This window comes from Chinchilla lanigera, unplaced genomic scaffold (genome assembly GCF_000276665.1).
Source record: "Chinchilla lanigera isolate Chin_1 unplaced genomic scaffold, ChiLan1.0 scaffold00003, whole genome shotgun sequence".
In the NCBI taxonomy this organism is placed as follows: Eukaryota; Metazoa; Chordata; class Mammalia; order Rodentia; family Chinchillidae; genus Chinchilla; species Chinchilla lanigera.
Genome location: NW_004955404.1, coordinates 10,632,147 through 10,646,696, shown reverse-complemented (window position 1 = coordinate 10,646,696; position 14,550 = coordinate 10,632,147). Strand labels below are relative to the sequence as shown.

The window sequence follows — 14,550 nt, the reverse complement described above, 5'->3', positions numbered from 1 at the left end:
AAAAGGGGGGAAACATTAACAGACATACAACATTTTACAACATATCACAGGCACAGTACAGACAATACAGAGTTACAAACAAAGTGGTAGGGAATTAACAATGGTGGTTGTATTACATATTGATATCTTCAAAGTGGCTTCTCATGAAAACAGATATAGACATGCAATACTGGTCAACCGGAGACTCATTGACAGTTTCTTTCGGCATAGAAATAGAAGACAGAAGAACAACCATGTTAACTATCCTGTATATACATACATACAAAATTTCTCCTTCTTTCCCTTCTCTTTTCCCACATCCCAGTTGCCCTTTACTCTTCAGTGGTTTCCTATCGTTTCACAGTGTCTATCATACCTCCGAGTTTAAATTAACTCTTTCAAAATTTACGCTAGAGAAACAATGTGGTGCTTGCACATGTATGTTTGATTTATTTCACTTATGAGTATGGTCTCTAGTTGTGACTATTTAAATATAAAGGCCTCGAGTTTATCTTTCTTTATAGCTGAGTAATATTCCATTATATAAAAGTACCACAATTTTCTTATCCAATCCTCGGTGGATGGACATTTGGGTTGCTTCCACATTTTAGCAATTACAAATTGTGCTGCTATGAACATAGGTGCACATATATCACTGTGATATGATGTTTTTAGATCTTCTGGGAAAATGCCCAGCAGGGGATAGCTGGGTTGAATGGGACCTCTAGACCTAGTTTGCTGAGGAATCTCCAAACTGATTTCCACAGTGGTTTCACCAGTCTGCATTCCCACCAGTAGTGGAGAAGGGTTCCTATTTCTCCACAGCCTCGCCAGCATTTGTTATTGGTTGATTTCTTAATGCTAGCCATTCTTACTGGGGTGAGGTGGAATCTTAGTGTTGTTTTAATTTGCATTTCTCGAATGACTAATGATGTTAAACATTTTCTCATATATTTATTTGCCGTTTGTATCTCCTTGTCTGAGAAGTGTGTATTCATCTCCGCTGCCTATTTTTGGATTGGGTCTTTGAATTTGGAGGGGCTGAAATTTTTTAATTCTTTATATGTTCTAGATAGAAGCCCTTTGTCTGAGGGACAATCAGCTAAAATTTTTTCCAAGTTTGTGGGTTTTCTTTTGACTCTGCTGGTGATTTCTTTAGATGTGCAGAAACTTTTTAGTAGGATGAGATCCCACTTGTTGATTCTTTCAAGTGTTTCACGTGCATTTTGGTTTTTGTTCATGAATTCTCTGCCTACCTCTATGTCTTCGAGGTTTTTACCTACTTTCTCTTCCAATAAATTTTTTTTTTTTTTTTTTTTTTTTCCTCCGGTACCGGGAACCGAACTCACAACCTTGCGCTTGCCAGACAGGCGCTTTGCCGCCGAGCTAAATCCCCAGCCCCACTTCCAAGAAATTTAGTGTTTCTGGTTTAATATTGAGATCTGTGAACCATTTTGACTTGAGTTTGGTGCATGGTGATAGGCTTGGGTCTATTTTCAGTCTTTGGCAGGTATTAAGCCAATTTTTCCAGCACCATTTATTAGAGGCTATCGTACTTCCAGTGAGTTTGATTGGCCCCTTTATCAAAGATTAGGTTGCTGAGTGTGTTTTTGGTTGTGGGTGTTTCTTCCAGTCTGTTCCATTGATCCTCAGGCCTGTTTTTTAGCCAGTACCAGGTTGATTTTATGACAGTAGCTTTATAGTATAATTTCAGGTCAGGGATTGTGAAGGTTTGAAGAAAGAAAATCTGTGTTTATATAGTTCTGTAGAAATAGTGAGATATAATAGCAGAGCCCATGTAAATTCAAAATTTTCTAATAGCCATATTTAAAAAGTAAAAAGAAACAGGTGAAATTAATTTTAGTAACATTTATTTAATTTAACATTTAAAATGTTATTTTGTGTGATTGTAGTGGTGCATGCCTGTAATGCCAGCACTCAAGAGACTGAGGCAGGAGGATCGCAGCAAGTTTGAGTCCATCCTGGGCTACATAGTGAGTCCAAGCCAGTGCGTAGGAAGACTCTGTTTCAAAAAAGAAAAATATTATTTTGATATACACCCTGTATAAGTATTGAGACACTTTAGATCTTTTGTTGGATTTTTTTTCCCTGAGGGTTTCGCTGTGTGAGTCAGGTTGGTCTTGAACTCACTATGTCACTGTGTAGCCCAGGTTGGCCTCACACTTGCCACAGTCCTCTTGCCTCAGCCTCCTAAGTGCTGCAATTACAAGTGTGTGCTACCATAGCTGGGTTAGATTTTGTATTTTTGAATAAAGTCTTCTGAATCCAGTATATCTTTTATGCTTGACCCTACTCTATTGGATAGTGCATGTTTAGATGGATTAAGTATAAATGGAATTTGCTTTTATGAAATCTATAATTGAAAAACTACAGAGGCAATTTACATTGAAGTTCTTGTGTATTTATGGTTGTGTACACTTGTATTGCACTGCAATCTAGAGCTAACCAGCTGTCCTAATTAGGAACACTCTTGGAGTACTTAGCTAACATTTAATAAAGAGGCCACAGTCTAGGTGGGGGAATACTGCAAGTGGTTCGGTCATCTTTCTCCCTATAATCACTGGTAGCCTTCCTCATTATAATTGTTGTTAGAAATGGGCTCACATTGATAAGATTAGTAATACTCAAGGTATGTGTATTGGCTATTTTAGACAACTTCAGATTTTGTAGAATAGTATTGTACAACAATCTAGTTGACCTTTGGTTCTTTACCTCTAAGGATAACACCCAGGGTTGGTCTCTAAATGAGAGTCTTGTGTTCAGCCAGTGGCCTGGCAGATTCCTGAGGATTCTGACAGTGTGGATGTGGTTAGCCAAATCAGTATTGACGTTGTTTGCCTCTGGTGAGAATCGTTCGTGCTGGCTGTTGGATCATTATGAAGTACAGCAAGTTGAGACTTCGCTGAGCTTATAGAGTAGGTTTTAATGTTCTTCTGTGCTTGCTGGCAGAGTTTGGTCTGCAACTTGTTTTTATTGTAAGCTCACAGTGAGGCTGCAGGAACAGCTGACTCACCTCCCACGTTGGTGACCACTGATGATTATTAAAAACTAAATCATTAAATGTCATAGCTGTCTTGCTTTAGGAGATGCAGGGTCCTGAGTTTGATTCCCAGTACCAAAAAAGAAATAAAATAAATAAAAACATAGGAGAGCCCTTTGGATCCATTAAGAGGGACTTTTGTTGCAAGTATCTGAAACGACCTCTGTTCCCTGCTGTTTTTGCAATCTACTCTGTGGTGGCCTTGTCTAAGGGAATTGTGGAGAAGTGGTATGGCTTCTTGAATCACTGATGGATGTTTTTTCTCACTTACTGGTCAGATTAGGTATATGATCTCACCAGGTTGGTGGCCTCACCCTTCACTTGGTGGTGTTTATTTTTATTTTTTATTTTTTTGGTTTTTCTCTGGTACCGGGAACCGAACTCACGACCTTGCGCGTGCCAGGCAGGCGCTTTTGCCGCTGAGCTAAACCCCCAGCCCCACTTGGTGGTGTTTAATTGAACCTTTCTTCTTGCAGGGACTCAGTCTGTCCTTGAAGCCAGCCATCCATTAAATGCTGATCTGTTTTGTTTATTGTTACAGTCTGAAGTGCCACTTGACCTGGTCTTTACCAGTATGTATTTGTTTAATAAATTGCTTCTCTGAACCTGTCATTGACCTTTCACATTTTACTGGTGATTCATATCAAGTCACTGAAACAAGTGAAACTTAATTGTTACCAAGTTGAATTTAATGGTAATTTAGTTGGATCAATACGAGTTTCATTGGGCCTGAAGGTAGTATGAGCCAGTACTGCATGTACTACAGTGTGTTTTTCATAAGAATAATAATAAGTTGCATTAATGATAGTGTTTGGAACTTACATAGTTAATGCTTTGATTATATTAAATCATGGTATGCTGTGATATGACTATCTGGGTGTAGACTCCAGCTTTGCTATTGACTTTGTAAGTAACTTAGGCAAGTGATTGGGCCTCACCAAGCCTTAGTTTTCCCATTTGTAAAATGGACATATTATTAGAATTGACTTTATAGGCTATTATGTAGTAGATAACTGTTATCTGATAGATGGGTTAATGTACAGAAAGGATTTGTCACAGTGGCTAGTAGAGAGAAAGCATGTGCCCTAAATATTAGCTGTTCAATATTATCCTTAATAATTGATTTTGCACATTTGGACACTGGCTCAAAATCCCTTGATAGCAAGCATACACTGGTCCTTCTCTAGGACTGATGGACCTGCCTGTCATGATGTGCCCCTCTCAGAACTGTTCAGTAAGTGACTCAGCATCTGGAGTTCTGGTGCCATGTCTCTAGCAAGTACCCAGTGGAACGCGCCAGCTCAGTTCTTCTGTTGGTCTCTGGCCGGAGTGAAGTACCAGCTAGGATTTTAGACCGCAGCAGTGAGGATCTAATCCTAGGGAAGGAGAAGAAGGAAGATAGAACAGAGAGAATCGATTTTAAAAAAATAAAAAAATAGCCTGAGGAAACTTTGTACCCTAATGCCATCATTAGCATAGTTGCTGAGTGGCTGCTTTGGAACCCTCCTGTGTTGCGTCTGATACCTAGAGCCCCTCTATCTTCAAGGTCCAGGCTTCTGATTTATAATTATGGTTTCATTTTTTATTCCCCCTTTAGTTGTGCCTTACTTACTCCTGTCTACATGTAGCAGCATAAAGTCCTAGTTCTGTGTCATTTAAGTCTTTTCATCATCTGGACTTTTTGTCCCATGGATTTGTTTATTATAACTTCTATACATACTGGGTGATTGAGCCACACAAAAATTCCTTGTATTTTTTTGGTGCTGCTCTTCTTTTAATGTCACTGCCTTCACACATCCTATTCATACTTCCTTCTGTCCAGCATTCTGGACACAGCTTTAGTACAGCACTTAACACAATTTGTTATGATTGTGTCACATTTTTCACTTGATATTTACTTGTAATTGTTGATGCAGATGGGGAGTTTTAAAGTTGGGTTAGCTGATTTATATATACATTCCTTGTTACACTTAGCCTGTCTGGAAGAATATGCAGGATACTGTTAACTGTGGTTGCCTTTTAGGCAGGCACCTAAGTGTCATTTTAATACTTTTCTTGGCTTTTTTTTTTCTGTCTTTTTGAGACAGGGTCTTGCTATGCAGTTCAGGATGGCCTTGAGCTCACTTTGTAGCCCAGGCTGATCTTGAACTTGTAACAGTCCTCCTGCCTCAGGCTTCCTAATGCTGGGATAATAGGTGTGTGCCACCATGCCTGGCATTTTATTTTATTTTATTTTTTGTCTTTTTGAGACAGGGTCTCCATATGCAGTTCAGGCTGGCCTTGAGCTCACTTTGTAGCCCAGGCTGGTCTCAAACTCACAACGATCCTGATGCCTCAGCCTCCTGAGTGCTGGGGTTACAGGCATGTGCCACCATGCCCGGCTTGCCTGGCATTTTAATACTTTTCAAATTCTAAACTATATATGTCTGTGCTTTATTTAAAAGACAATTTTATGTCTAGAAGATGACTTGAGGGTTGAGGACGTAGCTCAGTGGTAGAGCGCTGACCTGGCGTGTGTGGCCCTGGGTTTAATCCCCAGCACTCGCCACCCCAAAGATAGTTGATATGCTGAATTTTATTGGCTTTGTACACTAATTATTTATGTATATATGTGTGTGTGTATATGAAGAGAGGTCTGTCAGGTGCAAATATTTGTTTTACTACAGGTTTTTTTCTACTTACATAGCTAGGGGCATACTCCTACATTCCTAACAGCAGAAAAATATGGGGGTGTTAGGCTGCCATCCTGGGCAGTTTGACCTCTGGAACAGAGAGTAGGTAGAATGGGATTCTTACTTAAGCCTTATAATTTCATCATAATTTGTTATACATACTTGCTCCAACAGTTGCTTAATGTGTAACTTGCAGCAGTGCTGTTCATGGTGTTCATCAGATGTACTCTGTTAAACATTTCATAAGACCTCAAAGTTTTACCATGTGTGATGTTGCACACTTGTAATCCAGCACTCAGAAGGCTGAGGTAGGAGGATTGCTTTTAGTTTGAGGTCACCTTGGGGTACATAGTGAGTTCAAGGCCAGCCTGGAATGTATAGTGAGACCCTGTCTCAAGCAGAAAACAAAGTAACAGCAACAACAAAAATACTTGCAGTTTTAAATGTAGTTCAAGAAAGCACAAGGACTGTTTTATGCTTGCTGTTTAACAAGTATTTGCTGTGATCATTTGGGTACAGAAAGGTAGATGATTTTAGAATCTCAAGCCTGGGGTGAGTGTAGATTATTTTCAGGGTCCATATGATCAAGCCTCTGAATGGCTTTGGTTCCATCAGGTTAGTATTTCACCAGTTTTTAAGGTAGAAGCTGGTCTCAGGTTGGTGGAATAAGCCATGTGTGATATAAATGTTAAACCAAGACTTGGAAAACCTTTTGCAGTTCTGAGATTCTGGATTTTCCCTGCAGATGAAACTGCTACCTTGAGCTATATGACTATTTTTATAAAGACCATATATAATTTTAACTTTTTTTTTAGAAATATAACAAAGTTTTTTATGGTTACCCATAACTTTTGATTCACCAATCCAGAAAAATTATGTGCATATATACATTTCATCTAAATTACCTATAATTAATTGTATAGGTGGTGTGTGTGTATGTATGAATGTATGTTTTATGAAAGGGATTAGCCTACATGATGTTAGATTTGGAAAAAAACCCATTAAATCTCTTCCATTAGAGTGCTATCCCTTTATGTGGAAATCAAGACTTAACAGAGATTGATTTGTTTCAAGTGCAATAAATATGCCATTAGTGGAAGAACTTGGGATTTAGGTCTCTAGATATACACAGGATGCAACCACTGTTATTTGACCTCAACTGCTTCAAAATTTCATGGTTACTCAAACTTAACACTGTATTCAAATGGGTTAACCTGCTTGGTCTGGACATCTTTGAATATAAAGGCACAGTTAGTTATCTGTTCAGAGATATGGAAGATCTGGTGTAATCCAGCAAAGACACATATAAATTAGACTTACTAGAATTTATTTTTATAAACAGTTTAGTACACTTAGGATTCCCCAGAGTTTAGAAAATAAGTTGTCAAGTAATTTTTTTTTTTTTTTTTTTGATGAGGCAAGGTCTTGCTGTATGACCCAAGCTGGCCTTGAGCTCACAAACCTCCTGCCTCAGTCTCCTCAGTACTGGAATATGTTCATGTGCCACCACTCCTGGCTTATTAAGCATTTTCTTGAATTTTTTAGTGTTCTGAAATATTATTTGAAAATTTGCTTTTGTCAGTAGAATGTATATATATATATATATATATTTTTTTTTTTTGGTTTGGTTTTTTCTGGTACCAGGAATCGAACTCACAACCTTGCTCTTGCCAGGCAGGCGCTGTGCCACTGAGCTAAACCTCCAGCCCCTAATAGGATGTATAGATACTCCTTAAATCCACCTAGGACTAACCTAGTCAACTGAGGCTTTAATGAAGTAATTACAGGGCCAGATCCTACCAAGTGAGTTTATTTGCTTCCTGGTTATAAAATGAACATATTGTTATAACATCTAGTATTACTGTAGAAAGAAAATGCTTATTAGAATCATATCATTGTTAATTGTGGTAAAACTTGCTGTTTTCTGGTCCCCAAATAAGAGTAACCATTTCTAATTTTTTTCTCTAGACTTTTGATAAAATTCTTATTGCTAACAGAGGAGAAATTGCGTGTAGGGTAAGTAGAATTTGAATCTTACTTCCAGTTTTACTCTATGAAACTTATTATTAAATCTCTTTAAGTATGAAATGCTTAATACACTTTAAATAGGTTATTCATATATATTAGTAACTTATTATTAACCTATTAACATATATGCTTAATCTATTTTAAATAGGTTATTAAAACTTGCAAGAAGATGGGGATTAAGACAGTTGCCATCCACAGTGATGTTGATGCTAGTTCTGTAAGTATATTTTTACTTAGTTTAAATCAGGACTTAATTTTGGGTCAAGCAGAACAAAAATGAAAGATACTTGTTTTATTTTTTTCTTGGCCTGAAAAAGGTATATTCAATTTTAAAAACTATTTAATTGTTCACTTTTTATTAAGCTAAATGAAAATATCACCATGTCTAAGTTCTTTATTTTTTTTTTTTAACCAAGGCTTTAAAAATTTAAGACTAGACTCAAAAATTGCCAGATTGGTTGTTGGTGAGCAAGTAGATTTAAGCAAAGCATGAGAAAATTCAATTCAAAGATTAATGAAATGTTTACACAATGCTCCCTTATGAGAGCTCTTTTCCCCAGCATAACTCCACTATCACTAAGGGAATGCTATAATTGTTTAACCTTTCCTAAATGCATTAATGCGTTCAGCTGAACGTTTGATAAATGAGAGATAGGCTGATGCTAATTGGATGTGAACAAAAGAAGGTATAGCATAAAGCAGTGAATGATAAATAATTTTATTTGGCACTTTTAACACAGCAGGCATTTTTTAGCAGTAATGAACTATGATGAGTAGAAAAAAATCCCATGGGAAAAGAATGTAAATTATTGGAACCTTATGGAAAGAAATGTAAGAGGTTATACTCTTACTGTTTTTTCATTCTTTCACACTACTTTTGATAACTGGACATTCTGGTAATGTCAGCTTTTTTGGAATAGTAACAATATAAAGAGTTTTCAAATGTTGTGATTCTCAAATTTTGTTTTATTTAGAATTATATTGTTTACTTTGTCTTATTGTAACTTTCTTTTTAAAATAAAAAAGTGGAAATAATTGGAAACTGGTTTTCTATAAATGTTAAATATATAATTTATTTGACAAGTGCATTTAATATATTTATTTTTTACCAAAAACCAGTTAAATCTGTTTTGATAGGTACTATTTAATTTTTTAAAACATTTGATTTTCTGGCTTTGATAAAATTTTTTTTAAAAAATTAATTAATTTATTTTTTGTCCTTTTGAGACAGGGTCTTGCTATGCAATTCAGGCTGGCCTTGATCTCACTTTGTAGCCCAGGCTGGCCTTGAACTCACAACAGTCCTTCTGCCTCAGCCTCCTGAGTGCTGGGATTACAAGCATGTGCCACCATGCCTGGCCTGATAAAATTTAACTATGGTCATTTTAATAGTAATTTATATTCCTCACAGGATACTTTTGAGTGGCATTTATCAACTTCAAATTCCTCTAGTGAGAAATTTCTTAAAGTCACCATGAACGTCATAATAGACTTACAATCCATGCTTTGCATCTATATGTATTTTCATTGTATTAGGTCATGATAAGTTTTTACCCATAGATAAATTGAGAGGAAAAAACTCTGAATTGTGGACAATCATTATCTTTACTTGAAGTCTAATAGTAACTTTCACTTATTTCCTTTTCCATATTCAATTATAGTTAGTTCTCTGTGCTGTGTTCTTTTGGAGGTGACTGTTGGTATGAATAGTCAAAAGTCATATTTCTATTTTTTTTCCTACCTAGTTATATGTCAGTGTTGGTATTATGTCAGTGTTGGTATTATAATCTGTGTATGTAAGGTGTTACCCTAAATAGTATGGGTAACTTGCCTATTCTTATATTGCTGGCTTTGCATTCTGTGCTAGAGGTGGACAATCACTTTCTAGATTGCAAAAACTAGTTTTAAAAAAATTACTGTAAGTTTTACATCTTTCTCACTCATACCTTTCTCAAAGCAGATTTGGTAAGTTTATATTTTAAAGACTTTCAGCCATTTCAGACTGAAAGTAGCAGTAAATATATCAGAGATTGTAATATATAATTTAGAATATGATTTACCAGGTCTCACAATGGAAGCAGTTCATTCTTAGTCAGAACTCTAATACTAGGGCCAAAATGAGGAAAAGGTATCTGATTTCTGCTTCAGTGACAAGACTGAAAAGGTGAATTCCCCTAATAGCATTTTTTGCTTCCTGAACACATGATCACAGAGATTTCTACCATATTTAAATCACAGAGATTTCTACCATTCTTGTGTGACAAGACTAAAAAGGTGAATTCCCCTAATAGCATTTTTTGTTTCCTGAACACATGATCACAGAGATTTCTACAATATTTAAATCAGCTTTATGATAGCAGTATGAAGAAGCCATACTATTCAGAGGTATTATTATTGTTTGAATGTTTGTCTTTAAGAGGTGAACATTTTAAATGTAGCTTGGAGTAAAAAAAAAAAAAACAAAACTCCCAAAGCCTTATATGCTTTATGTTCCTTCTATAAGTTGAAATGTAGATATTATTATGGTTGGAAAATAATATAATAATTGGCTGAAGAACTATTAATTTTATGTTAAAAATAAGTAAATTTTAGTTAATCAGGGAAAATGTTTAACAATTACTACACAAGTTATTAAGTCATACAAACAAGGGAAGCCAATTGTAAACAACTGATGTTTAAGGGAAAAGAGTCTTCCCTAAAAGATGATTATTAGGTTTGTTCTGTCAGTCCCTTTCCCTCAATGTATTAATACTCTAGAACAGTCTTTAGCATTCTTGGCTCTTCTCTTCCATGAGAATTTTAGGATGAACTTGCAAAACTGGCTGTGTCCCCCCTGCCATTTCCCCTAACTTATAGTTATTATGAACAAACCTTCCTTAAACGTACTGTGAGGGGCTGGGGATTTAGCTCAGTGGCACAGCGCCTGCCTGGCAAGCGCAAGGTCGTGAGTTTGATTCCCAGTACTGGAAAGAAACCAAAAAAAAGTACTGTGAACTAAGCAAACATACTTAAACATACTGCACTTCCTAAACATATAGTACAAACAAGCTTCCTTAAACATACTATACTATTTTCATTTCTCTGGGTAAATACTAGGAGGAAACTTTGAGTCATTTTGTAAATGTAGGGTTGGCAACTTTTTTCTGTTTAGATAGTAAATATATTTCTGTCTGGAGAGTAAATGTATTTTAGACTTTGCAAGTTTTTTTGTTGTCTGCTGCTCCTGCTGCTGCTTTTCCTGCTCCACCTCTCCTCTTCTTCTCTTTCTCTTCCTGCTTCTCTACCATCTCAACCCTTTAAAAATGTAGAAACTACTGTTAGCTTGAGGGCTGTATAGAATAGTCCTTGGATCAGCTATGGCCTGATTTGGTTGGGTAGTATTTTTCTGGACTTCGAAATAAATAAATGCATACCTAACTTATTAGGAAACTCTGTAACAGTTCTATAGCACCCATATCATACTCTTAACCAGTGTGGTTTTCTTTGAGACAGAGTCTTACTGTGTAGTTCAGACTGCCTTGAACTAGCTTATGTAGCCTAGGCTAGCTACATAACTCACAGCAATCCTCCTGCCTCAGCCTCTTGAGTGCTGGGATTACAGGTGTGTGCCACCATGCCCTTTATCCGAATTGTTAAAAAGTTCAGGTTGCTCTGTGTTGCATCCTTGTCAACACTTGGTAGCATAGCTTCTTTTGATTTTTTGCTACTTAGTAGCTGTAAAGTGTTATCTCATTGGGATTTGTTCAGATTTTCTTGATGAATATTGATAGTGGATATGTTTTCACATTCTTTGGCCATTTATTTATATCCATTTTTGAAGTATTTGTTCAAACATAATGAAAAAAATTAGAAAAGTAGTATAATAAATACTGATGTACTTTTCACCAAGATTAATGAGGCATTAATATTTGGCATGTTTGCTTTTTATATCTCTGGCATATATATTGTGTATGTCTTTTTTCCCTCCTTTGGCTGCATAAGTTGAAAGTAACTTATATTGTGGAATTTCATCCCTATATACTTTGGTATCGATCTCCTAGGAATAAAGATGTTTTCCTACTTATCTGTAATAACCTGTAAAACCTAAGAGAATATATATATACATACCGTATTCAAGTTTCACCAATTGCCTCCAAATGATTTTTACAATAATTTTTTTTGTCTGTAGTCCAATCAAAGTTCCTGAATTATATTTGGCTATTAGGGTATTGTAGTCAGGGTTTGTAAGGGGAGCAGTTTAATACAGAACACATAATTTATAAGATTATTTTATAATATTCACCCAAAAAGAGACATGCAAAAGAGTGAGGAAGATCTGTCCACACACCGGAGACCCAGAGAATCTAGCAGAGAGCCTGGATTCCATCGCAGTGTCCTGCATGAGTCTAGCTGAAGACCTAGGGCCCATGACAATGTTTCATGCAAGTCTGTACCAAGGATCTGCACTGGGAAGGCCCAAAGGTCAGTGGTGGAAGATAGAAAGTCTGCTCCAGCAGGATGAAGGATCTGTGGTAGCAGGCTGAGAGGTCTGCATTGGAGTCAGGAAGTGGTGCTCAAGGTAAGGACTAGAGCTGCCCTAAAGAGAACTGCAGTCATCCTCAGAGACAGTGAGGACGTGTGCTCCTCTGACGAGGAGAACAGCTGAGTTCATATCAGGAAAACCAGTGTAATAGGCTTCTCCAGGAGAATCAATGGCACACCATCTTCCCCTCTAGTTCTCCTTTTATGCTGTTGGTAACTATCCTGAGGTAGACTTTCCACATCCAGCACCATGCTGATTGAGTTCAGCTGGGTGTTACAAGTTGACCATCACATAGAGTTTAGTCCTTAATCTGAAATAATGTTCTCTCTCCTTTTTAAATTTGATTTTCATCCTCTTGATGTTTTGAGGAATCCAGGCCAGTTGGCTTATACTGTCTGGTTATGTTTTCATGAATAGATTTGAGTTAAATATTTTTGACTAGGATTCTCTCTAAGTGATGTTACTTCTTAGTGTATTATATCAAGGGGTTCCTAATGTTGGGTGTTGGATTGGCTGTGCTAGGTTTCTTTATTTTTCTTTCTTTTTTGGTACCAGAAATCTGTCTCAGGGCCTTGTACTTGCTAGGCCAGTGCTGCACCACAGAGCTACATCTCTGCCTCTTGTTTTGCTAAGTTTGATCACTTGGTTTAATCAGATCTTTTCACTATGATAGTGTATTTTTCCTCTTTCTATTTAGTACTTTCTAGGGTGAATCTTTGAATCTGATATTTTCATACTAATGAAATGTCTGACTCAGTGATTACTTTGATTGCCTTTGTCTTTGCTGTCAGTTGAGAAATCTGTTTTCAGCTCCCTTTTGAATCTGCCTGTGTGTTTTTTGGTATTGTCTTTTTTTTTCTTATGTATTTTTTAATCCTTTCATCTCTTACTCATTTTTAATATAGTTATTTAAATGCTCTATTACTATATATTCTTATCTTATTTTGAGTTCCTAGGTGTCTGGTTCCACTCCCTCATGATTGATTTTTTTCTAGCATGTTTAGATTTTTTTTTTGGTACCAGTAATCAAACTCAGGACCTTGCGCTTGCCAGGCAGGTGCTGTGCCACAGAGCTATATCTCTGGCCCTGCATGTTTAGATTCTGGCTTGTGACCTCATATTTGATCTTTATTGTTGAATTTAAAGATGATTTGGGTTGTAGAAATGGCCTGGTAGGATGCATGTTGCATTTGCTTCTGTCAGGATTCCCAGGGTATCTGGGACTCACTTATATTTCTTGGTATCCATTGTTTGCTTTTGGTATCAGAGTAGTCCTGGCCTCATAAAGTTCCTGAATTACAAGGATAATGGGAAGAACAAAATAAAATTACAGACGTAAACACCCTATACCTCTACCTGTTGAATGCCTGTGGTTTCTAATTCCCAGAGGAGACTTTGTCCTGACTTTGGACCACAGAGATAATGGTAAAAAATATTTGTCTTTTTATTGTGTAGTTGATTCTCTATTCTGTCCCTCACAGAGAATAATGTGACACCTTAAGTGTCATGGCCTTGTATAGGAAGTTTTCCTTTACATTTCCAGCTCACACAGGGTCTGATTCCTTTCTCAGAGAGCTAGAACTCAGTCTTTAGGTAATTGAGATTCTCACTGTCCAAGATTAGCTGTACTATCTGCTATTATGGATGTGTCTTAGTTACTTTTCTCTTGTTGCTGAGACAAAATTCCTGACAGGCAAAGTTAAAGGAGAAAAGGTTTATTTATCTCACAGTTTGTGGAGGTTTCAGTCCATCATTCCCTGGCTGCAAGGAAGAGTGGAACATAGCACAGGGGCAGCAGTTCTTGGGTGGGGGAAGACAGCAAAAGCAACAACAGAGAGAGGCATTTCTTTCTGTCCCTTATATTGTATGCAGGTTACCCACCCTAGGGCTGGTCACACCCTTAATCCTAACCAGAACTATGCTGATCCAATCAGTGGACTGATATACTAATCACACACCCTTAGTTGCAGCATTACACTCTAGATTCAGCCAGTTCTGAAAAGGCCTTAGAACCACATGGGGCTTTACGGGTACACCTAGACGCAAACCATAACAGGATGGAATCTGGTTTTTATCTTTTTTTTTGTTTTCCATCCCTGGAGATTGTAGTTTCTTGTTAGCCAAGGTGTACATTCAAAGGATGTTTGTTATATGTAGAATTTTAGGTATTTCTAGGGAGTATTGGCAGGTAATCTAGTTGGATCCTTATTGAATTGTCTTAAATTAGTATGACTTCCTATTCTTTGTTGAGGAAATTCTCTCACTTTATTTGCAAAATAAAGATTGAT

General features: G+C 36.9%; 1 protein-coding gene across 4 annotated transcripts in view; it reads left to right on the top strand.

Annotated features, from left to right (window-relative positions):
* The window catches only part of Pcca (propionyl CoA carboxylase, alpha polypeptide), a 401,509-nt gene that overhangs the window by 72,452 nt on the left and 314,507 nt on the right, over nt 1-14,550 (top strand). For all 4 annotated transcript variants that reach the window (XM_005374054.2, XM_013516015.1, XM_005374053.2 and 1 more), the window contains exons 3-4: nt 7,681-7,728; nt 7,889-7,957. In XM_005374054.2, coding sequence (XP_005374111.1) covers nt 7,681-7,728; nt 7,889-7,957 — 117 coding nt within the window. The remainder of the gene's footprint in view (nt 1-7,680; nt 7,729-7,888; nt 7,958-14,550) is intronic.